Source organism: Chelonia mydas, chromosome 3, assembly GCF_015237465.2.
Source record: "Chelonia mydas isolate rCheMyd1 chromosome 3, rCheMyd1.pri.v2, whole genome shotgun sequence".
NCBI classification, from domain to species: Eukaryota; Metazoa; Chordata; order Testudines; family Cheloniidae; genus Chelonia; species Chelonia mydas.
Window position 1 is genome coordinate 196,442,537 of NC_057851.1, and position 22,466 is coordinate 196,465,002.

A 22,466-nucleotide genomic window follows, 5' to 3' on the forward strand; every position below is an offset into this window, starting at 1 on the left:
TTTTACAAAAATAAGTATCAAAGGAATAGAAATGATCTTGACGTTTACATGCCTTGTCTTTACACCTGTGACTAGTGAACGCTCAAATCACAAGTCACCATCAGTGTGTGACAATCAATCCATAGGCTGAAATTGTCCAGCTAGTTGTCCAAGACTTTTGCATAACAAATAAATGATTCGAAATTGCAGATGGTTTGCTGACAGAAAAGAGGGATGAACTCATCCCATTAATCATGTGCTGTGAATACTTTGCCCAGCTCTAATTACAAGGTGTTATACTGCCTGTGTGTCTTGGTTATTAACAATGGTCTGTAACAGGATGGCCTATCTCTCCAGGAGCCAGAGGCCTGGGGCCAGCCAGCCCTGTTCACTAATTAGATGCAGTTGAGACGGGAACAGGTGTTCCCTATAAAGAGCTGAGGAAAGGGACAAGCTGCTCCTGTAGTAGTTCTTGGAGAAGGAAGTCTCCAGGTGGGAAATCCTGAGTGTCCTGGCTGGCTAGAAAGCCTCAGATGGAAGTTTGTTTCCTTTTGCAAGTTTGCTGGTTGTTTGAACAATAAATGGAGCCCAGAGGCAAAGGCTGTTGATAATTCCCCGAGTAGTCAGGAAGGTTGCCAGTTTACAGCAGTGCCACCCAAAGGATTCAGGGGGCCTGGGGAAAAGCAATTTCAGGGGTCCCTTCCATAAAAAAAAGTTGCAATAATATAGTATAGTATATTGCCCCAGGGCCTGGGGCAAATTGCCCTACTTGCCCCCGCCTCTGGGTGGCTCTGGTTTACAGTGCCCAATCCCTTGGCAGGTAGATGTCAGCGTCCCTTTAGAAGAAGAAGAAAGCCTGCTGGACTGACTTTGGATAAGAACACAAGACAGAGTAGATAAAGAGTAGATAAAACATTGATGTTCCATTTGTCATTTCTGTTCCCCTCTCAAATACCTTGTGTCCATCCAGCCTGAGATATTATGAAGAGCGGATGGTCATAAATAAAAAAAATGCATGTACATAAACAAATAAAGCCCACTGGGTGGGTGAGTGTGACTCCCTCTGGGATTTATCAACACTGCTCCTGGCAAAGCTGAGAGGAGTTGCTTAAGAATAAGGGCCCTGATCCAGGAAAGCACTTAAGCATGTACTTTAAGTACACAAATAGTCTCATTGGCTTCAGTGGGGCTACTTGTGCTTTGCTGGATTGAGGTTCTGACTCCTGCCCAGTAGTAGGCTGCGCTGCCTCCATGACATTCCCAGCCTTTGCCATCCCAGGAGTTGGAGGTACTCTGCTTAGGAGTCATCCCCAGATCTGACATGCAGCACTGTATAGCTTGCAAGGACACACCTCGCACTTGTCTTGGGAAAATTCGGGAATCCAACAGGATAGAGTTAAAGAAAAATGTTATTGCATAAGAGGGAAGAAATTCAGTCAAAGGAAATGTTCAAATTAAATATTGTTCCTTCAAACAAAAGAATGACTGTGGAGCACGTGTAAACCAAACAGAGAGACTGATCTGAGCCCTGCTTTCAACAGCTCCAAATACAGACAACTGCTGGCATGTGGAGTGTACGTCCCAAATGTTTCCAAAAACCTCCGCACACAGCAGGTTTGTGATGCATTATTGAGTAACAAAAGGATAAGGTCAGCCCCTGCCTCCCTGGGACAGTTGTTCTTCACAAAACTATCTCCTCAGTGTGGAGCCTAGGTGATACCACTAGGTTGCTGCGATCCCCAGCTGTGGTAATCAAATGCAGAAGGCCAGAATGGAGAGCAAACGCTTCATATTAGCCACTCATGTCCAGAAAATTCATCATTTATCCAAAACCATGGCCCCATTGATGTGTAACCCATGTGTGTGCACTGCAACATTTACTGGTATAAATAAGGGAAGACACAGCAGGGAGGATCCATGGTTCATTCCAGGGCGTGGGGGAGGAACTGTGCCAGAGCTGAGCAGGGTGACTCCATTAGAAGAGTGAGAAACATTCAATTTGGGGTGTGGCAGTCACTACACGTGCTCAGTAGCTGATTTGAAGCTAAACAGGCAGCTTTTCATTGTGGGCAAACTGCCTGGCAGAACTTAACCCACAGTCCCCATCTGAAGGCTGAGCCACCTGGAGCTCAGTGAGGCAATAAATAGCAGAAGTCAGAGACTACCTGTGGGAACTCAGCAGCTGAACCCTACAGGATTAAGAGGTGTTTTGATGGCAAGGTAGGGTAAACAGATGTCCTGATTTTTGAGTTTTTTTCTTATATAGGCTCCTATTACCCCCCACCCTCTGTCCTGATTTTTCACACTTGCTGTCTGGTCACCCTGTGGGAAGGTCTGTGTCTCAGAGATTGTGCCAATCCATTTGGATCCAGATAGCCTACTCCCTATCTCACTGAGAGCTAAAAGAAAGTGTAAGTTACTGCTGGTTATAAGAGTTAAGACTGCTGTTGCTGAAGAGGTGCAGGGGAGTTGGAAGGAGACTGTGGAATTGCTCTAGCTGTAAGAGGCTCAAGGGGCATATATACTTTGAATTGCACACATTGCAAGTAGGGCTCACCTCATGAGAAAGTTGGAGGGACGTGAAGATATATGTATGGGTCAAGGTAGACATTTCCTCAATATCTTGTAATAGCAGCAAGTGTGGAAGTTTGTGAGCAAAACACCAAAGGGGTTATCACATAATAGTTGTTTATAGGAAATATTGACACCCAAGTCAGATATTGCATATAGATTATTTGTACTTATTAAACGTTGGGGTTTTTTTTTATGAAGAAATTGTCAGTCTCTTTCTCTTAAAAGTGTAACTGTATAATGGTAAATCTTGGTCCTGAAAGGACTGATCTCTGACTTGTGCTTCAGCAGAAGAGTAGGTTGAAATGCAGGAAAGGGAAAGTAATCCTAGATAATATTATCTCTGTCCCCTTACCTGTTACATAGGCACATGTACCAGTGCCTCATCTAATGCCCGTTGAACACAGTAGGTCTTTCCACTGACTTAAACAAATGCTGAATCAAGCCCTTAATGACTAACTTATTACAAGGAGAGGAGTGGAGCCTGCAGCGGGCCTGGGATCCCGTGGGTCCCAGAGGACCCACTGCCATAATAGCAGGTGCACGTAAAATGTACTTTATTGCGGGTGGGATTGGGTGAGCAAAAAAACTCCAACCCAACAGACTGCAGGAATTTACAGGAAAACACTAAATCTCTTGTCAGTGTGTCATAGATTTTCTTTTTTTTTTTTTTAAATAAAGGTTTTAATACTTAAATTTAAGTGAGGGATAGAAAGAGATTTTTATATCTATTATAACAGGAGTTAAAGTATTTTTTACATGGTCTAAGGTTTATTTTATTCTTTAATGGTAAATATTGTGTCTGAATTCCGTTTATATATATATTAACCAACCGTGGTGTGTTTTTGTTTTTTTGTTCTGTTTTTTACTGGCATGAGGAATCTGTCTCTTGTGGAATTTGAAGGATCTAAGGTTTTTGCGGGTGGGAGCAGGACAAAAGTGCAAGAAATAGTGAGGGAGTGAGTGGGAATGGGAATTGTAGGATTAAATAAAAAGCCCTGCGTAGGGCTCTAGATTGGAGCTCTTCTGTACTCATACAAATAGCCTTATTCATGTAAGTAAGCCTTAGTCATGCACATAGTCCTATTCAAATCAATGTGGTTAAAGGTGAAGGATGAGATCCTGAGATGAGATACGGGGTAGTTGGGGTGTAAAACTATATTCATTACTCTTTAAAAACAGATGGATAATGAACTTTGAATTACCATGATTCAGGTGAGCGTATAATAAAAATGGTTTTAATGCAAAGTTATGGTTATGAATTTAAATGTAGCTAATGTTGGGAAAGTCTCAGTTAAGGTTCTAATATGCACGTTATGTATATTTGCTACAGTCAGAGATGACAATAGAGTATTTCATTGCAGCCCTAGAGCCTTAAAAGCCCACCTGCCCTGCAGGAAGAGAGTGAGGCAGCAGAGCTATGAGCAGAGCCTATGAGAGGAGGCTATTCAAGGACAGGAGCCTCCAGCCCATATCAGCAGGGTGGATGGGTGGGGATAGGTAAAGACATTTGCAGTCCCTGGCCCACGTTGATGGGGATGGTACATGGGAGTTTCCATCCCATATATGGAGGGCTGGTGTACGTTGGGGTCTCTTGCCTCTACATGAGTGGGTCTCCAGCCAGTGGAGTTCAATTAAATACAGAGTTCTAGGCTCTCCAGTTCCTAGAGAGGAATGAGATGTTGTACGAAGTAATTTAATAAATTGCTGGATTTCCAGGTTGGTGGGGGGGGTCGGGTCATTCTTTACTGTTCTCTCTACTCCCACAATCCATCCAGAGGGTGGAGGAGGTGGGACAGGAGAATATTTTCTGTCCATATATGGTTAAATTTGGTATTGATTTTCCTGCCTTCTTTGCATTTAATTTCTCAATATAGCCTTAGCCTTAATGGAATTTTTTGCTGTTGAGATTTCCTAGGGCCAAATTCTCTGCTGATGTAAACTGGTTCAGCATCAATGAAGTAACAGAATTGCACCAGCATACAACAGCAGAGCATCTTGCCCCTTGTTTCAGTTGCATGCTTTATTTACAAAAAGAAAAGGAGTACTTGTGGCACCTTAGAGACTAACCAATTTATTTGAGCATGAGCTTTCGTGAGCTACAGCTCACTTCATCGGATGCATCCGATGAAGTGAGCTGTAGCTCACGAAAGCTCATGCTCAAATAAATTGGTTAGTCTCTAAGGTGCCACAAGTACTCCTTTTCTTTTTGCGAATACAGACTAACACGGCTGTTACTCTGAAACCATGCTTTATTTAGAGTTTTGTTTCAACACTGCGGATAAATATAAAAAAGGAATAACAAAACAGTACAATTACTTTGTCTAGCAGTTAGGACTGCAGTGAGGGTATGAGTTTGCTCTTTTCAAGACTTGGAAGAAAATTTTATAAAACAGTTCCTCTAATTATAAAGAAAGCACAATTTTTTGTAAATGTCTAACAAAAGGTGTAAGAATAATCTGCTTTTTGCAAAGTTAACAAAAATCTTATTGACACTTTATGTATTTATCAATTGAAGTCTCAGTTTGGAGTACGGTATGCTACAAACCACACTGGAGTAAACTCTGACAAACAGGAAATAGTTGGAAGGTTAGTAATACCAATGGGATGTAGCCAGAAGTCTCCCAGTCTTGTCTTTCAATTGTAATCTTTTCCATTTTTTATTTTTGATGGAGCTTTTGGCAGTCTAGTTTCATACTTTCTCAGCTTTTCCATGTGTGTTCTAATTGGAACACTCCCTTCTATTATGAAGATTTTAAAAAACAGGAAACAACATACTTTTATCTCAGTGCCACAGTAGGAAAGTTCACATCAAGAGACAGGATGCTTATAATGCATATATCAGGACCTGTGTTTGAAAATTAAGTGCCTTGCTCTGATTCACTTGAACTTTTGTTACACTGGTGATTTCATTGGGCCAGATCCTTGGCCCTGTTCAAAACCCTGTGCATTGACTGCTCTGTGGCACACAGGGGCTGGACACCCAGCATATCCAATAATCCAATCCTGGTGGCAGAGGGCCAGCATAGCCTGCTTCCCCCCTCTTCCATTCACACTTTCCTGCACAGGCAGCATGTTGGGGGCACAGCTGAGAATGGACATATGAGTAATGTGCTGTGCTGCGCCCTGGTGATCCTCAGCTAGTGTTTACTCGCTGGCACAAGCTAGAATAGCCAAACTGCTCTAAATTATGTCAGGGGCTGAACGCTGCACAAAATTAGCCACTCATGCTGCATTCCTATATTCTATCTCTCAGATCACTTGCTCTGTCAATTCAAGACAGTGGCGTAGCCAGCATGGAACATTTGGGTAGGCCCCAACTTCGGGTGGGCAGACAATGACGGGGGGCAGGTGGCAGGAAGAACCAGGGGGGTGATGGACAATCTGGCCTGGGGCCCCATGTGCGCACCCAGCTCTGGAAGGAGACCCCGCTCTCCAGTGCGCACAGCTCCCGGCACCTGTCCCCATCCCACACCGGGCCCAGCTCCTTGAGGTGGCAGGCCTATCTTTTTTTTTTTTTTGAGGATCTCCTCTTCCACGCCGCTTGCCTGCCCTCCACCTGCTGTGGCGTGCTTGCCCAGCACTCTGCTGCTGTCCCTCCCGCTCCGGTTGGGCCGGGGTGTGTGTGTACCCGGCATGCGGTGTTCTCCATGTCTGGGTGGGGCTAGCTCTGGGGCCGGAGCAGAGCCAGGGAGGTGGGGTGGGCCTGGATTCTAAGTGGGTGGGCCACAGTCCACCCAGGCAGATATGCCTAACCTGCAAAAAAAAATGCAGAAATTGGGCTTGTTTTTGGCTTAATTGGCTTGTGAGTTGCTTGTTGGATAGTTTTTGGCTTGTAGCTTCTTTTTTTGTCCGGCTTCTGGCAAGCATGGTCAATGGGGAGAGAGAGTCAGAGGTGCACAGCAGGCCCACCACAGTCCCAGACTGCATGCTGGGGGGATCTAGTCACATAAGAGTGTTGGGGTTCTTAGGGATTGTCTTGTTTTGGCCTTGTTTTGAAATGGGATTAGCTTGATTTTTGGCTTATTGTGAAAGTCGGGGTGCTTATTTACCCCGTGAAAGTTGGCATCTGTGCACCCAGGCCCACCTGTGGCTAGGCCCGATTCAAGCACTGAATTTTTACTCCAAAGGCCAGATTTTTAAAGGTAGTTAGGTGCCTAACAATCTGGCCCTAAGAATAGAAGTGGGTTGTGTTCCTGTGCAAACAAAAGCAGGCTGATCCAAAACCCACTGAATCTAATGGGAGTCTTTCTACTTCATCAGTGATCTTTAGATCAGTCCTTATATCCCTTTGTTTAATTATGGGATCTTGGCTTTTCAGCAAGCAATTTTAGGAGTGTTTAGTTGCAAGGAAGTCTTTTTACTTAGCTATAATCCCATTAATATCACTTACCTTAACATTATCAAATGTCCCCCAAGATGGACTATTGTCAAAGCTGCAGTCTGATTTCAACAAAATTAAAAACTAGTTCGTTTTAAGGAGACAAGCATTCTAATTATTGAGTGTCTGTGTGTGTGAGGATCAATAATAATGGTTACTACAGCTCGCTCTGAAATAAAACTGTTACTATACCATGGAGATAGGTACTTTACTGAAAGCTAGAACAGATAATGAGTGAATAAGAATTCACTTTACTTATGTAAATACACTTATTTTAAAAAGGTACTTTAAAAGCATAGGGCTTTGTAACACAGCACATAATTGTCCAAAATTTGACATCTGAAAGGTTTTTAAAGCAAATGGTTTTCCACTCCTAGACTATGTAGGTGTTTACAAAACAGTAGGCCCCACTACAGCATGCCATCTAAACTCAAGGAGCCTTATAACAAAATCTGTAAGTGCGTGGTCCTCTATCATCCTGGAAATCTGCAGAATTTTTACAATCCGGAGGATCAGAATGAGCAAAACTGGCTTTTAATAACAGGTAAAGAGGTATGAAAAGTCACCTTCCATCTGCCTGAACAATCCTTTAGAGGATAACTCATGTAGGTATTTATGTAATCAAATCAAACAGTAATACTGTATCAGGGATAACCCGTGTTAGTCTGGATTTGTAAAAGCAGCAAAGAGTCCTGTGGCACCTTGTAGACTAACAGACGTATTGGAGCATGAGCTTTCGGGGGTGTATACCCACTTCGTGGGATGCATGGCCATCCTGTAGCGGCGACACCTCCCTATTCTGTACAAAGGAGGCTCAAAGACACGTTTCCCTTGGCCTCAGCCCATTCCCACCCCCAGCACCGGAAGAGAAGTTCAAAACAGCCCCACCAAGAGACAATTTTTCCAGAACACGGGTGCTTTTAGGCCCTTTTTACAGGAAAACCGCCTGACTGGCCCCCCTAAACAGCTCAGCTCCTTCCGGGCCATGACCTCCCCCTTTCCAGGCCCTCCCCGCTCAGCTCCCTCCTGGCCCTGGCTGCAGCAGCAGCTGCCCTGCTCCCCGCTCCCAGCCCCCTGCCCACAGCCCTGCACGCCCCCCCACTCAACTCCCTCCTAGCCGTACGCTCCCCCCCGGCCTGGCTGCGTCCCTGCTCAGTTCCCTGCTGGCCCTAGCCGCGGCCCGGCCCGGCCCTATCCCTCCAAGCCCTGGCCGCACCCCCCGCCCGGCTGCTCCCGCCAGACCCGGGCCCTCCGGCCCGGCTCATCACGTCACTCCCCCCGCCCCCGGGCCGCTCTCATTGGCTGGCCGTTGCTGCTCTACTGATTGGCTGACTTTCTGAGCGCAGTCCCGCCCCCCCGGCGCTACCTGCTTCTGGTCCTCTCAAACGCTCCGCCCCGCCGCGCTTTCTAGGAATTTTCTCCGCGCCCATTGGCTGTGCCTGTCACGTGGCCGTTGCCCGGTGCCGCCTCGCGCCCGGTTCGGCCGGGCGGTTGGAACCGGTTTGGCCGGGCGGTTGGGGACGGCCGAGCTCGGCAGGGAGCTCGGGCGGCGCGCCCTGGAGCCGGGGCAGTCGCTTCCGCAGACAAAGGCAGCCGGAGCAGCCCGTCGCGCTCAGCGTCCAGGTCAGCCGGCGGCTGTCGGGATGGAGGGGAGGCGCCTGGGAGAGAGGGGGAAGGTCTCTGACAGGTGGGAGCTGGGGTAGTGAGGGAGGGGGGCCAGAAGGGGAGCACAGGGCAGGCGGGGGGGGCTGGAGGCGAGTGCAGGGCTCCCGGGCGGGGGGGGGGCGTAGACGGGGTGGGGGGGGGCTGGAGGCGAGTGCAGGGCTCCCGGGCGGGGGGGGGGGCGTAGACGGGGTGGGGGGGGGGCTGGAGGCGAGTGCAGGGCTCCCGGGCGGGGGGGGGGGGGGCGTAGACGGGGTGGGGGGGGGGGCTGGAGGCGAGTGCAGGGCTCCCGGGCGGGGGGGGGGGCGTAGACGGGGTGGGGGGGGGCTGGAAGCGAGTGCAGGGCTCCCGGGCGGGGGGGGGCGTAGACGGGGTGGGGGGGCCTGGAGGCGAGTGCAGGGCTCCCGGGCGGGGGGGGGGCGTGGACGGGGTCCGGGGGGGGGCTGGAGGCGAGTGCAGGGTTCCCGCGGGGGGGGGAGTAGACGGGGTCGGGGGGGGGGGCTGGAGGCGAGTGCAGGGCTCCCGGGGGGGGGGGGGGGCTGGAGGCGAGTGCAGGGCTCCCGCGGGGGGAAGGGGGAGATATAACTGAGATTCAGAATGTCAAAGTGGGCTATTGTTATAAGTAATCACTTTCGGGGACATTGTTTATCTTGAAAATATCTGGAAAACTAAATATCTCCTTAAAATGTTAGTGTTGCTATTTTAAACCCCAGGCATATTCTGATATCATTTCTTGAAATAGTATTTCTGTTTCACTACTTCCTAAATGATGGATTAAAATGTACAACAGGATTTTACTTCATCAGTAGACTTTCTGCTTTTGGATCAGAAGTTGTGTGTTCAAACCTTGCCCCAAGCTTAGCTCATATCTAAATGTTAATGCTGCAATGCAGTCTTAAGGAGAGCTGCAGAACTTGTAGAGGTGCTTACCTATGTAGGAAAGATGGCAAAGTAAGGTCCTTTTTGTCAGTCTGTGACTGTTCAGATGGAAACAAAAGGTTTCAGAATTTTCTTTGTAAAGGATGATAGCTGTTATGATTTGATATACTGTCCAACCTTGGCACCGATTCTGATATCGAACACTGTATGATTATTGCAGATTTATTTGCCTGTAGTCACTGTACTGCATGTATCTAATTTGTTAGTTTGTGATATCTTGTGTATGAGCAGAAGAGAATTCTGTTCTTTGTACAATTAGCCTAATGAGTTTTTGCTGGAAATCATTTAAACACCATGTGTGATGCTGGAAGCAACTTATGTAGATATTTGGTATCTGAGGGCTTACTTCTGTAAGGCGGGTAAAAATTACCTCTTAGAATGTTAGTGCTTGTCTCCTTTTTGTTCCCTATAGTACTGAATGTATACTAATTATATGTAAGACAGTAAATATGATTTTTAGGGTAGGGCAAGCAGGGGGGCCAGCAAATGCCTTGTGTAGACTTTCCCGTCAGTAGGGGCAGGGAGGTGTTGATAGCATCCATATATTCTATGGATATTATAATATGGAGAAGGACTGCTTAAGACGGAAACATGCAGTTTTAAAAATACTGTAATGTAACCCTCATGTATATGCCTATGAATTTTAGATTTGGAAACTATAGTCACATTTTGATGTGATTAAGCAAAATACTTATTTTCTGCGGTACCAGTATTGTACACTTGATCTGTTTGGAGACTAGTGTGAAGTTCATGCAAATGTGCTATGTGTTTACCATTATTTTCATATGGCTAATTAAGCAAACTTTCTAGTGTAGTGACTTTAAAATTAATGAGTTTAAGGGGCAGATATTTAAAGGTATTTAGGTGCCTAAAGGTGTAGATAGGTGTCTGAAAATCACACTTGATCCCTTTTTTCATCTTTAGGCAGCTAAATACCTTTACAAATCTGACCCTCCATAAATAGCAATTAAGAGATTTTTTTTTTCCATTGAAAGATCCGAATCCTATATTGTAGTTCCTTCCTTCAACATAATGTTATGTAGGTGAGTTTCAGGTTGGTGGAGTATGTGCCAATCAGAAGTTTCTGATGGTCTTTTGTGAGGTGGAAAATGTTCTCAGTTTTTAAGATAGGGAAAATGATATAACATAAGCAAAGCTTAGTTACAGGTAAGTCCTGCTCCTTTTGGCTTTCTCATAAAAGCATAGCATAAGAATGGCCATACTGAGTCAGACCAATGGTTCATCTAGCCCAGCATCCTGTCTTATGACAGTGGCCAATGCCATATGCTTCAGAGAGAATAAGAAGGACAGGGCAGTTATAAAGTGATACATCCTCTTTTGCCCAGTCCCAGCATCTGTCTGTCAGAGTCTTAGGGACACCTGGAGCATGGGATTGTATTCCTTACCATCTTGGCTAATACCCACTGATGGACCTATCGTCCATTAACTTATCTAACTCTTTTTGGAACCCAGTTATGTTTTGGCCTTCACAACATTGCCTAGCAACGAGTTCCACAGGTTGACTCTGTGTTGTGTAAAGAAGTACATTCTTTATTTCTTCAGGTGACCCCGGTCCTTGTGTTATGTGAAACAGTAAATAATGCTTTTTCTTGACAACATTCATGATTTTATAGATCTGTCATATCCCCTTTAGTTGTCTCTTTTCTGCACTGAACAGTCTTAATCTTTTTAAATCCTCGTCATAAAACACAGCTTACCAGATATTGATTAACTGCAGTGGGTAAGGCTCACCTAGAGGACCAAATCCTCATATGGTATAAATAGCCATATTTCCAATAAGATCATTGGAGCTACTGCAACTTAATGCTATCCGAGGATCTGACCCAGAGACTTTAGTGTGTCAAAATCTTTGGGTTTTGCCCGATGTACAGCTAGATAAGTAAATTGTCTAATCTTGTAGTTCTACCTTTTAGTTCTATTCTGCCACCAGCTGGAATTTTGCCTCCTTTCTTTACTTTCCAAATTACAAAAGGTTCGTACTGGATCCTTTTCATTAAGATGTAAAAATGTTAGTTTTCTTTATGCAGATGATGCGATACTCAATTACTCTGCTCCCCTTCCAGATACTCTGTAGTTTACAAAATCAACACTTCTTTCAGGTTCTAACAGTTCATCCATTTTGGACAGTGAATGGAAAGTAGCTCAGTCAATCTCCAGTCTCAAAATTGTCTCCTTTCAGAATCAGAAAGGAATCAGTCAAAGTAAGTGAGACTCTTCAAGATTTGTAGTACTTGAGGTTTTTAAGCCTCAGCAATAAGAGAAACTGTTGTGACAGGTATGGCAATGTCTAGCCACATCCTTGGGAGACCTTACTGAATTAAGTTTGTCTTTGGGCTCCATTATATTAAATGCATGGCTTATGTATTATTTTGGGCCGAAATTGCGTGTAACTTCTCTAGGTGACATTTGTGAGACCTGGATGTTCAAAGGACTGTATTGAAAATGTGCCAGACAAGAATGGACTTCTGGGTCTGTAAATGTTAAATGGATTTCCAAGGGGAATACCTAGGGAGAGGTTAATGCAAATTCCCCACCTTCAATTACACAAAAACCCAGCCTTTTGAAGCTACATTCACCCTCTCAGGATATCTGCTGAAGATTACCTGTTCCTGGAGACGGTGATCAAAGTCCTGACCTGTATAAAGAAACAGGCTTTTCTGCCCAGTCTCAGTTCTGAATCTGAGATAGTTATGAATTTGTAACTATGGTAAAGTCACAGTTGTGGGCTTTGCAGGACTAATGCCTACCAAACGCCAAGATTGGTGTTAAGGATTGCCTCTGGTAAGCTTTTTAGCATGTGTGCAGATTTTTGTTTTTAATGTTTTCTTTGTAATACTTTCACCTTAATAATAAACGTGCTTGCTTAGAAAGAGCTATGGGGTAACTTATAACTGTGGGCGACTATATGGGTCATAGCTTCTGGAGATACAGCAAAATGCAGATTCTAGTCTTTTAGGGAGTCTGGCTTGCTGGGGATATCCGAGTGTTAATCAGGTAGCTGTACAGCCTTTAACACCCTGGTCAGGAAGGAGACAGACACAGGTTTCTGCCCAAGAGAGATGGTGGCTGAACAGTTGGGAGCCTACAGTGGGTCCCTTTGGTGGACAACTGAGGGGAAATAAAGGTGCACTTACCCTGAAACTATGACAGCTGTCAGATCATACGGGGAGCATATCCCATGCATCATACTTGGAGCTCAAAAATCTGTCCTTGTACACAGACTTAAATGCTGGCTCAGTGACAGCCAGTAGGCAAGCTGGAGCTGTCATATGTTAGCTTCAAGAAACTCCTGAAAGCAGCTATATGATATTCTAATGTAAATTAGAATTCATGTCCAGTCTGATGTTTGGTGTGGAAAAAACAGTTTGGAAGTCTTTGTATATACATCTCAGAGATCACTGCAGAGTTTAGCATGATTGGCAGCCCTTGCTCAAAGACTGACGGACGGATGGTTGTTTTAGGTCACTAGTGGAGTAAGGTTTGCCAATGCACTATCTGAGAAGCTTAAATAAATCTTGCCCTCAGTGACTACTGGTTTGGTGAGCATGGTTTGGCCTTCATTTTTGAGTGCTAATGTTCTGTCAACTTTTTTGAAAGGTAAGATTTTTATATATTCCAGATTCCTGTTTAAGAATTTTATAAACTTTAGATATTTCGTATAGACTATAGGCTTGCAAAGAACTGAGGTTACTTGACTGCACTAGGAGATGCAGTTACACTTCTTGTCTAAGTGGAAACCTTAAGTCTTCTAGCTAATGAGTTTGTGAGGGGAAAAATGGGTTTAACCAGAGTTTTATACCAGCTATGCTTGTTTTTTCCCGTAAAGGATGGCTGTACTAATGGAAAAACAAAGTGTTCTTATCTTAACAGCTTTGCCATGTATATCAGGCATAACATTTCAGTGGTACTCAATATACCAACTGTTGTTGTTTCATTGTAGTTCCTGTGAAAGTTGGAAAATTCAAAAGAGCACTATAGCAGCAGAGAGCTGTACTGGAGGTCTAGTCATGAAGTGATTAATACCACCTAAGCTTGGAATTAACAAAATGTTGACTTGTTTTGGTACATCCTGCCTGTAGCCAAAAATTAGACCAATACCTCGTTTATGCTAACAGCTCTAAACTATGCTACATACAGTCTTTATGGGAAACAGTTGTTATACTTAATTGTGGTACATCCACACTTGATCACATCTCCTCAGGGAGAAGCTCCTTTCTCTCTTCAGATATGGAGATTCAATAGGCTCTCCAGAACTCTGAGGATTATTGCAAGTATGGGGAAATAGGGAATTTTCCTTGACCGCTCTTAATTGGCTAGGGAGTCTTGCATACCGATAGGGTCTAGGGCTTATAAAATTTGCATGGCACCGACTAGCCAGAGAGTTAGAGTTCTTAGCCAGGAAACTCTTCCCTTTGCCTTGCAAGAGTTTAAAGGAATAAAATTAAAGCCTTCTGGACAGTTTAATTGTGTATTCTTTTCAAGATATATCATGTTGTTCATCTAGTATCCCAAATATACACAGTGCTTTACAAATGCAGAATAATGTACAGCATGGATAAGGATTTTGATGCATTAACGTAAAGTTAGAGGGAAATATAAACTGAAATATATTAACTGGATGCCACAGAGAGGTGTGTGCTAATTTGTATTGTATTCCATACTTGCAGGCATAGCTTCCCTTCAGGAACTTTCTTAAAAATTGTTTGGTTTTTTTTATACTTAAACATGGTAAGACTAATCATAAGCCTGATATCATTGGCAAGAAATTCTACAGCTGCAGTACTGTCCCTGAAAATGTTCTGTTTCCTGTCTGTGAGTGTAAACTAGGGTTATTTTCAGGTGTATTATCCCTGTGGAAGTTGAGGTAGTCTCTGAGGTAGATAGTTTCCATTCCGTTGAAGGAAGCTTTGCAAAACTGCAAATGAAAATTCTTCCAGCCCAGGCTCAAAATCCACTCATCCACCCTTGAACATTATAATGAACAACTAATATTCTTTTTGCCTGTCAACTAAAAAGCCCTAACCCAATATTACCTGTTGGTAAATGAGTGAATAGAACTTTATAAAACACTTAAATCTGTAAGGCTGCTTTAAGATAAGGACTTTGAATTCAGTTTTGAAACTAATTGGGAGTCAGTTAGTATAGCATAGGCATGGTCTCTTTTATATCAGCCGTAGCTTTGTGAGACATGCTGCGTCATCGTTGGAGGCAGTGTTATCCAGTGATAAGACATTGGTCTGGGACACCAGAAGTTCTGGGTTCAGTTTTCAGCTCTGCAGATACCTGCATGATAGCCTTGGACAACTCACTTCCCCTCTCTGCCTCAGCTTCTCTTTGTGGGGGTTGGGGGGTGGGAAAGCTCTTTCTTGTTTCCACTTCAGTGAAATCTCCTCCCTCCCATATTCTCAGGCACAGAGGGAAGAGAAAGGGGTTGGGGAGAGTAAGAAAAGAACAGGAGTGAAAGAGGTAAAATAGTGTGTGGGGCAGAAGAGGGACAGACATGAGTGAGGAAGGGACACAGACCCAAAGGGAAGAAATGTGGAGGACACAGAAGGAAGAAACTCAAACATTAGAACTTGTTTTCTGCAGCTCTCGGACTTTCTGCTCTGGGCTCTGAAGAGCTACCTTTCTGCATTCTCCCCTATTCCGTCTCTAGAGCTTCTTTCACTCTGCCTTCTGGGCTCCTACTCAGCTCTGTATACGTGTGCAATCACTGGAGGACCGGGGCTTGCCCTCTAGTGTTGTAACTTGAACGTTTTTTGTTTAGTAACACTAAAGCTCTCAACTCAGGCATGCTGCTGTCGTCATTGTATTACATAAACAGTACTTCTGTTCATGCAATTCTGAGTAAATGTGATTTGTTTTTTTTTCCTGGTTATTAAAATAGGACTGCTATAGTTATGTAAACTATCATCATGTTTTCATTGCTGCCATGTTATTTTGAGGTAAATGCTCTTTCCAAGGAAGCTTGATGTTGTGTTTTTGTAAATATTTGCTTTAGAGTTATGTGTATTCATAATTGGTTTTCTGCTTGTCTGCATTATTTTTCATGAGTAGCTTTGAAAGTAAGAGTAGGGTTGTCAACCTTCCAGGATTGGCCTGGGGTCTCCAGGAATTAAAGATTAATCTTTAAATAAAGATTATGTTGTGTGATGAAATCTCCAGGAATACATCCAACCAAAATTGGCAACCCTAAGTAAGAGTAAAGAATAGCTTAAAGAGGCAGCTGCTTACCCATAGAAAAGCTATTGGCCATTGAAGGTTATAATTTCACTTTGTCTCTAATGATAAAGTTCCCATTGACTTCATTGAGAGCAGAGTTAGGAAAATGCTGAGTGCTTTAGAGAAATCCTCCCCTAAAAATATTGAATGAATGCTATTTCTAGTTGCACATATCAATCTCACTACTTTTGTTTAACACTTGTTAATCTTGTAGATAGGCCCTGTGTCACACTGACTTCCTCGCTGGCTGGACAATGGTTTCTTGATCTGGTCAGTCCTTTGCTTTGGTTTGCTGTGGAGTGGTCCAGAGCTCACAAGTGCTGCCATTTGTTCAGAACATTAAGACCAATACTTGGTCACCCCCCTGTAGATGACTGAGGTTCATACCCTAGCTTTTAGTGAGACAGCTACAGATGCGGTATATTGTTACTGAAATACTTTTTTATACCCTCTAATAGGAGACATCAGACTTCCTTAGTCATTATCTGCAAGTATGACCCCATCTCAAGTTACCTTTGAAGTAAGAGGAACAGCAGAACCAGGTACAGAAATCACACTTGTCATATACGTGTGTGTGTTGTAAAACTAGAAGAAAATCTTCAAGCCATACAGTTAAAAATATTTTTTTATTTTAGTTAGAGGGCAAAGAATCATATAATTTTGATACCTACGATGACAAGGTTCAGGAGGGTGGATTGGTAAAGAGGAGCTTTACAAAATAATTGTTCTTTAGCGGAGAGTTGGGGAATGAATTTTATCTCCTTTATTAATAACTTTTGTTTGAAAAATGTTAGCGTACCAGAGATTTTGATATACTCCTTGAAATAGTCTAAATACAATTCTAATTTTAAAAAGTATTTGTGATAACCTTACTTTATCAAGTGGAAATATTTAGCATTAATCCTGACCTCAGATACGCAGGCATACATTGCTATGTTTCTTGGAAAATCCTCAGTTTGTGCATAGGTATGCAGAGGGTTCCTGTTGAACCAAATATAACAAGAGAATATGTTTTGAATGAGTTTGGAACACAGGTTAACAAACTGGATAAGATGGCATGCTGTTCTGATCAAGTATCCTGAAACCTCAGATGTCAGTTACATTTCCGTTCTATCTCTAGCTGGTTTTGGGATGTTCGCTATGTCTGTCTGTGTCTAACCAGTAGGATGTTATCCAATCTTTGCCTTCAACTTTTTTCCAAAATTGTTACAAGCCAAAAGCAGACACAAAGTAGCTATTCCATTGAGTTTCCTCTTTCACTTCCTTCTCTGATTCACAGACAAACACCCCCCAACCCCCCCCACCCCCTCCCAATCAGTGGCTGATTGCATCTAAAAAACCAGAGTGCTTCCTCTGTGAGTCATTATATGATTTGCCACAAGCCTATCTAAGGTATTCATCTTCTCGCCCATCCTGGCCAGCCTAACCATACACACTCCCCTGTTATTTATACAGTGCTATAACACTTAAATTCACAGCGAACCACTCTAATAAATCCTAGAAGGCATCAGCAGCCATTCAATAATAAATCACTAAAATCACCAGAAGCCCCCTCCCCTTCTTATTGAGCATACTCTGCTTTGCCAAACTCAGTGGAGTTCCCTCCCCTCTGCTAAAATCAGAGGTAAAATTCCCTTTCTTGGGCTTGTGGGAGCTTAGCTCTCTCCCCCTCCTCTGCTGGTGAAGTTGAGGACTCAATAGATGTTCAGGATGTTCCACTTGTTCCCTTTACATTCCTTTCATGCTGCAAATCAGAGGCCTTGTCTACACTACAGCGGAAAATCGATCTAAGCTACGCAATTTGAGTTACATGAATAGTGTAACTCAAATCGACGTAGCTTAGACCTACTTACCGTGGGTTCCACACTATGTGATGTTGACGGGAGATGCTCTCCTGTCGACTCCCCCTATTCTTCTCTATCCACTGGAGTACAGGAGTCAATGGGAGAGCAATTTGCGGTCAACTTAGCAGGTCTTCACTAGACCCGCTAAAATGACCGCCGATGCATCGATCACTGCTCGTGGATTAAGTGTAGGCAAGCCCAGAGTAGTCCAACACTTTCTTGTGACTTCTTACTCTAAATTGAATATGGAAGCAGTTAATCATTAGGTAGAAGATGCATGGAATCTGCATTTCTGTCTTACTACAAAGATGCCACTTAGGTTCTAAGGTGCCACAAAGTACTCCTTTTCTTTTTGCGAATACAGACTAACACGGCTGCTACTCTGAAACCTTGTTTTGTGATACTTTTTGCTGTACCTGATGATAATGCAATTCTTGCTTATTATGGGGTATCATAGGGTTTCCAGTTTCAACTTAAAATGATGAATCTAGACTCCATTACCAAAAATCTGAAAATATAAATATATAAGTACCTTGGAAAAGTGTTTGTAAAAGAGGCAGGTAGGAGCTTGGGAGATGATGTTCTCTGTAGCATGTGATTTCAAAGGGGACATTTTGAACATAATTGTGTAGTAGGAGGAGGCGAGAAATATAGCAGGCCAATATTACTGCAGTTTTTGGGGCAACTGAATAAATGTTTGATATATCATTCTGCTCTTTGATAAAAAAAAAAAAAAATTATGTTCTTTGGCGGTAATTAGTACAACAAGAAATACAAACTGGAAGTAAACAGGGAAACAGTCTACCATATGTGGTTTATTATTACAATGATATTGGCAAAATAATGAATATATAATAATGCCTTGTCACTAGTCATCTGTTAAAACTCCTTAGGACACAAACTTTCTGTCACATTTTAGTTAAAAATTAAAAGCACTAATTATATCTTTGTTTGTTTAAAATGAGGTGTAATAAGAGAAGTAACAGGCTATTAAAACAGAAATATGCATTGAGACAGAAACCAATGCCAACATCTTGATTGCTAAGGTAAAATTTATCTAAGGTCACTAACATTTGTTGACGGTTCAAGTGCAAATGTTTATCAATAACCAATTGCGGTTTATTACAAAAACTTCAATATGCAATAAGATTGAAGTGAGCATTCATTTATTTCACATAAAATAAATCAGTAGCTGTTGCTCAACAGAAGCAGCTGAACATGTAATTATGAATGTTGGCAAAGGTTCTGTTAAGAGGCAAATGTTTGGTTGCATAAGTTTCCATTGCATTTGAGCAAAAATTTTCAGCCATATTTGAGTATGAGGACAGAAGGGCAAAAATATACTTTTACCAGTTAAAAAAAAAAAATTGCAATTTTTTAAACCGCTGTACAGGCAAAATGTCCAGGGCTTGGAACCTGAAACTCAGTATGAAGATATAGACCTTGCTAAGGAGCAGTGTCTTTGATTTTTGTATTTTTTAAAAATGACTCTCCATGCTTCCAGCTTTCACAGTCTGTAAGAACTGTTTGATGCCTCACAGAAAGTATTTTGTTTAAAAATGATTTCTACTTGTATGTTATAGTTTTTGTAGAATTCTGAAAACTTGCAAAAATTAAAAATAATAAACAAAAAGGTAGAACTCCAAAAAAGCTTCTGCTTATTTCCTTCTTGTATTTGCAAGTTTATTTCTAAAGCAGCTAGTTGTGACATTGCTGTCCCTAGCAGAACAGACTTGAAGGTTTTTGTTTTTTTTTCTAATCGTAATAGAAGTAGTAAACAACAAGGCTAGAGAAAATTAATTCCTTTTCTGTCAGTGGTTTTGCAGGGAGCTTTTCTGTGGGAAATACCTACAGAATGTGGATGGCATAAGAGGATGATTGTACTGTTTCTGTTGCCCCACAATACTGACATGACATGAGGGCTTGTCTTCATTACGGGGGTAAGTCAACCTAAATTACACTACTCCAGCTACGTGAATAATGATGTAGCTTAGGTTGACTTACTGCGATGTCTTCACTGCACTGTGTTGAGGGGAGACGCTCTCCAGTCGACTTCCCTTACTCTTCTTGGATAGCTGGAGTACCTGGGTCGACCGGAGAGCGCTCTGCTGTCAGTTTAGTAGGTCTTCACTAGACCCACTAAAGCAGCAGCTGGATCTCCCCCTAGTGAAGATCAGCCCTGAGTTCAGGGGTGGGCAAACTTTTTGGCCTGAGGGCCACATCGGGTTTCCAAAATTGTATGGAGGGCCGGTTAGGGGAGGCTGTGTCTCCCCAAACAGCCAGGAGTGGTCCGGCCCGTGCCTCCTATCTGACCCCCCCCCCCCCCTTCTTGCACCCTGACCCCTCCTACCCCATCCATCACTCCTTGTCCCCTGACCACCCTCAGACCCGCCCCCACCCCAACTGCCCCCTGTCGCCTCATCCAACCCACTCTCTCATTCCTGACTTGCCTCCTGGGACCCCTGCCCCATCCAACCACCCCTTCTCCCTGTCCCCTGACTGCCCTCTGCCATCCCATTCAGCCCTCCATCTCCTTCCTGACTGCCCCCCTGGGACCCGTGCTCCATCCAACCCCCCTGTTCCCCACCCTCTGACCCCCCGACCCCTATCCACACCCCTGCCCCCTTACCGCACTGTCTGGAGCGCTGGTGGCACTACAGCTGCGCTGCCCAGAGCACTGGCTCAGGCCGCTGCTCTGCAACTGCAATGCCCAGCTGCCCAGAGCGTGGTGCGGTGTGCTGAGTCTGTGGGGGAGGGGAAACAACAGGGGAGGGGCCGGGGACAAGCCTCCCTGGCCAGGAGCTCAGGGGCCAGGCAAGAGGGTCCTGCGGGCCAGATGCGGCCGTGGGCCATAGTTTGCCCACCTCTATCTTAGTTTCTTTCTGCTGCTACTAGTGGAGAAGGGGCTTTTGGTATTAGCAGAGGGAGGAAGCAGGCCTGAGGACATGTAAACAAACTTTCCAAGAGGCTTCAGCTGTTCTTTATGCCATTAAATTTTTTTTCCTCCTTAGCTAGCCATTGTGTGTGTTAATTATGTCAAGTCACAGCTATAAATAGTGATATATGAAATGAGAATCCTTGCATAGAGCATTGAGAGAATATGTATTTTAGTCCCACGTTAATACTTTTTTCTGCAGTATTCAGCTAAGGAGTGTTGCAGTGATCTTGAAAATGCTCTTAACATTAAGCAATTCAAGTTTATAATATACTTCCGTTTCTCTAGTGCCTTTCATCTAGGGACTTTACAGCATTTTATAAACACTAATTAAGCCTCACAACACCTTTCTGAAGGTACATAAGGGATCACTACCTCTCTCATTTAAATATAGCCACCTGTGTGTTGCAACTTGCTGTGTGGTAAGCAATAGCCAGACCTTCACATGTTTAGGACAAGAAATGAATAATATTGCTAAATAAAACTGCAGGGGAATTTAGAGAGGCAGAATATAATTATCCAATCTAGAGATTGGCCAGTACGCAGACTTTAACTTGTCTCTTAAGACGAGACATAAGATCTTTAATGAGCGTGTTGGACAGATCTATGTGTGGTTTTTTTCCACTTTTTTTCCCCCCAGAATAAGCCAGGCCTTGAGCTTCTTAAATGCTTCAAAAACTTATTAAAAGCTGCTAGGTAGCTTCGACTTGCTAGCAACCACTCAGTTGCCAGCAAAAAGTTGCTGTTATCCAGAAGTTGCTGAAAAGTGGAAGGCAGGTTTGCAAGGCAGTAGCCAGGGAAGAAGCTCTGGGACGCGCTATCCCTGGCTGCAGCACTACTAGCCTGCCTGTGTAGAGGACAGCATTGGGGAGGGATGCTGCAACCCTGCTTCCAAGGGCAGCAGGAGCACAGGAGACCAATGGAGCTGCACTGTACATCAACTTGTGCTCTCCGGTGATCGGAGTTCAACACTTCCCAGCACTTCCTTCCCTTAGGGAGAGGTACCATGCAGCCATGCTGCAATGGCTCTTCCCACAGCCTGCCTTCCCAGACCACAGCCCCTTACTGCTTATGCAGGGCCTAGGTGTAGGCAGGTTTGCAGTCACAGAAAGGAAGAAAGAGAACCTTTGAGATGGACTGAGCACTGGCCACAGGCAGGCTTGTGGGATTACAGCCAGAGAAAGGCATATCCCAGCACTTCAGTACTTAATTTGTAATGCTGGAGCTCAAGCAATTTTTTTACTTTCATAACTGATGTGGCAAGCCCAGAGGTGCCAGGGCTCAGCACTGGTAAGCCCAGGCACAAATTAAGCACTACAGCACTTCCTTCCCTGGCTGCAGCCTTGCAAACCTGCCTGCAGAGGGTGCTTGGCACATCCCAGTGTTCCTTGTGGGGCTGCAGCCTTGCAAAGCTGCTTTCAGATGGTGCATTTCTTCCCCACCAAAATGTTGCTAATAAGCAGCATGCGGTTGCTGATTCCCAAATCCCATTAACATTGATGTTAATGAGGTGGGATTGGTTTTCAGCAATATGTTGCTATTAACTGGAAGTTACTAATATCATTGCTATTAAATGGAATCTGCTGTATTTTAAGAGTGTTCCAAATGTTTTTACCTTAATATTAATCTACTATAACAGTTTCTAGTTTGGAATCTCTTGCCTTTGGTTGTAGTTGTTGGTGCTAAACAAATCTTTGCTGTAGCACGTTTTTTAAAGAATAGCACCTGACTTGCATTGATTGTATGCATCAGTTACACAGTAAGTTCATTGTCATATTACCCATCTGCCATTGTAGGTTTACAATGGAGAATATAAAGTAGGTCTGCGTTCTGTTTTTTCTTTTTAATATTTTAAAGAAAATATTGATGCAAAATTTGATAGGCAAATACTAAATGGGACAAATTACTATTA

General features: G+C 43.7%; 1 protein-coding gene across 4 annotated transcripts in view; it reads left to right on the forward strand.

Annotated features, from left to right (window-relative positions):
- The first annotated feature begins 2,055 nt into the window (after positions 1-2,055).
- GPCPD1 (glycerophosphocholine phosphodiesterase 1) overlaps positions 2,056-22,466 on the forward strand; it is a 75,713-nt gene continuing 55,302 nt past the window's right edge. Inside the window, exons 1-2 of one of the 4 annotated variants that reach the window (XM_043544082.1) lie at positions 2,056-2,199; positions 16,234-16,317. In XM_043544082.1, the coding sequence (XP_043400017.1) occupies positions 16,269-16,317 (49 nt within the window). In that variant the 5' untranslated portion in view covers positions 2,056-2,199; positions 16,234-16,268. Of the gene's footprint in view, positions 2,200-8,328; positions 8,555-12,590; positions 13,151-15,026; positions 15,499-16,233; positions 16,318-22,466 lie in introns of those variants that run through there. The other 3 variants (XM_037896181.2, XM_037896184.2, XM_037896182.2) reach the window with 3 other exon arrangements.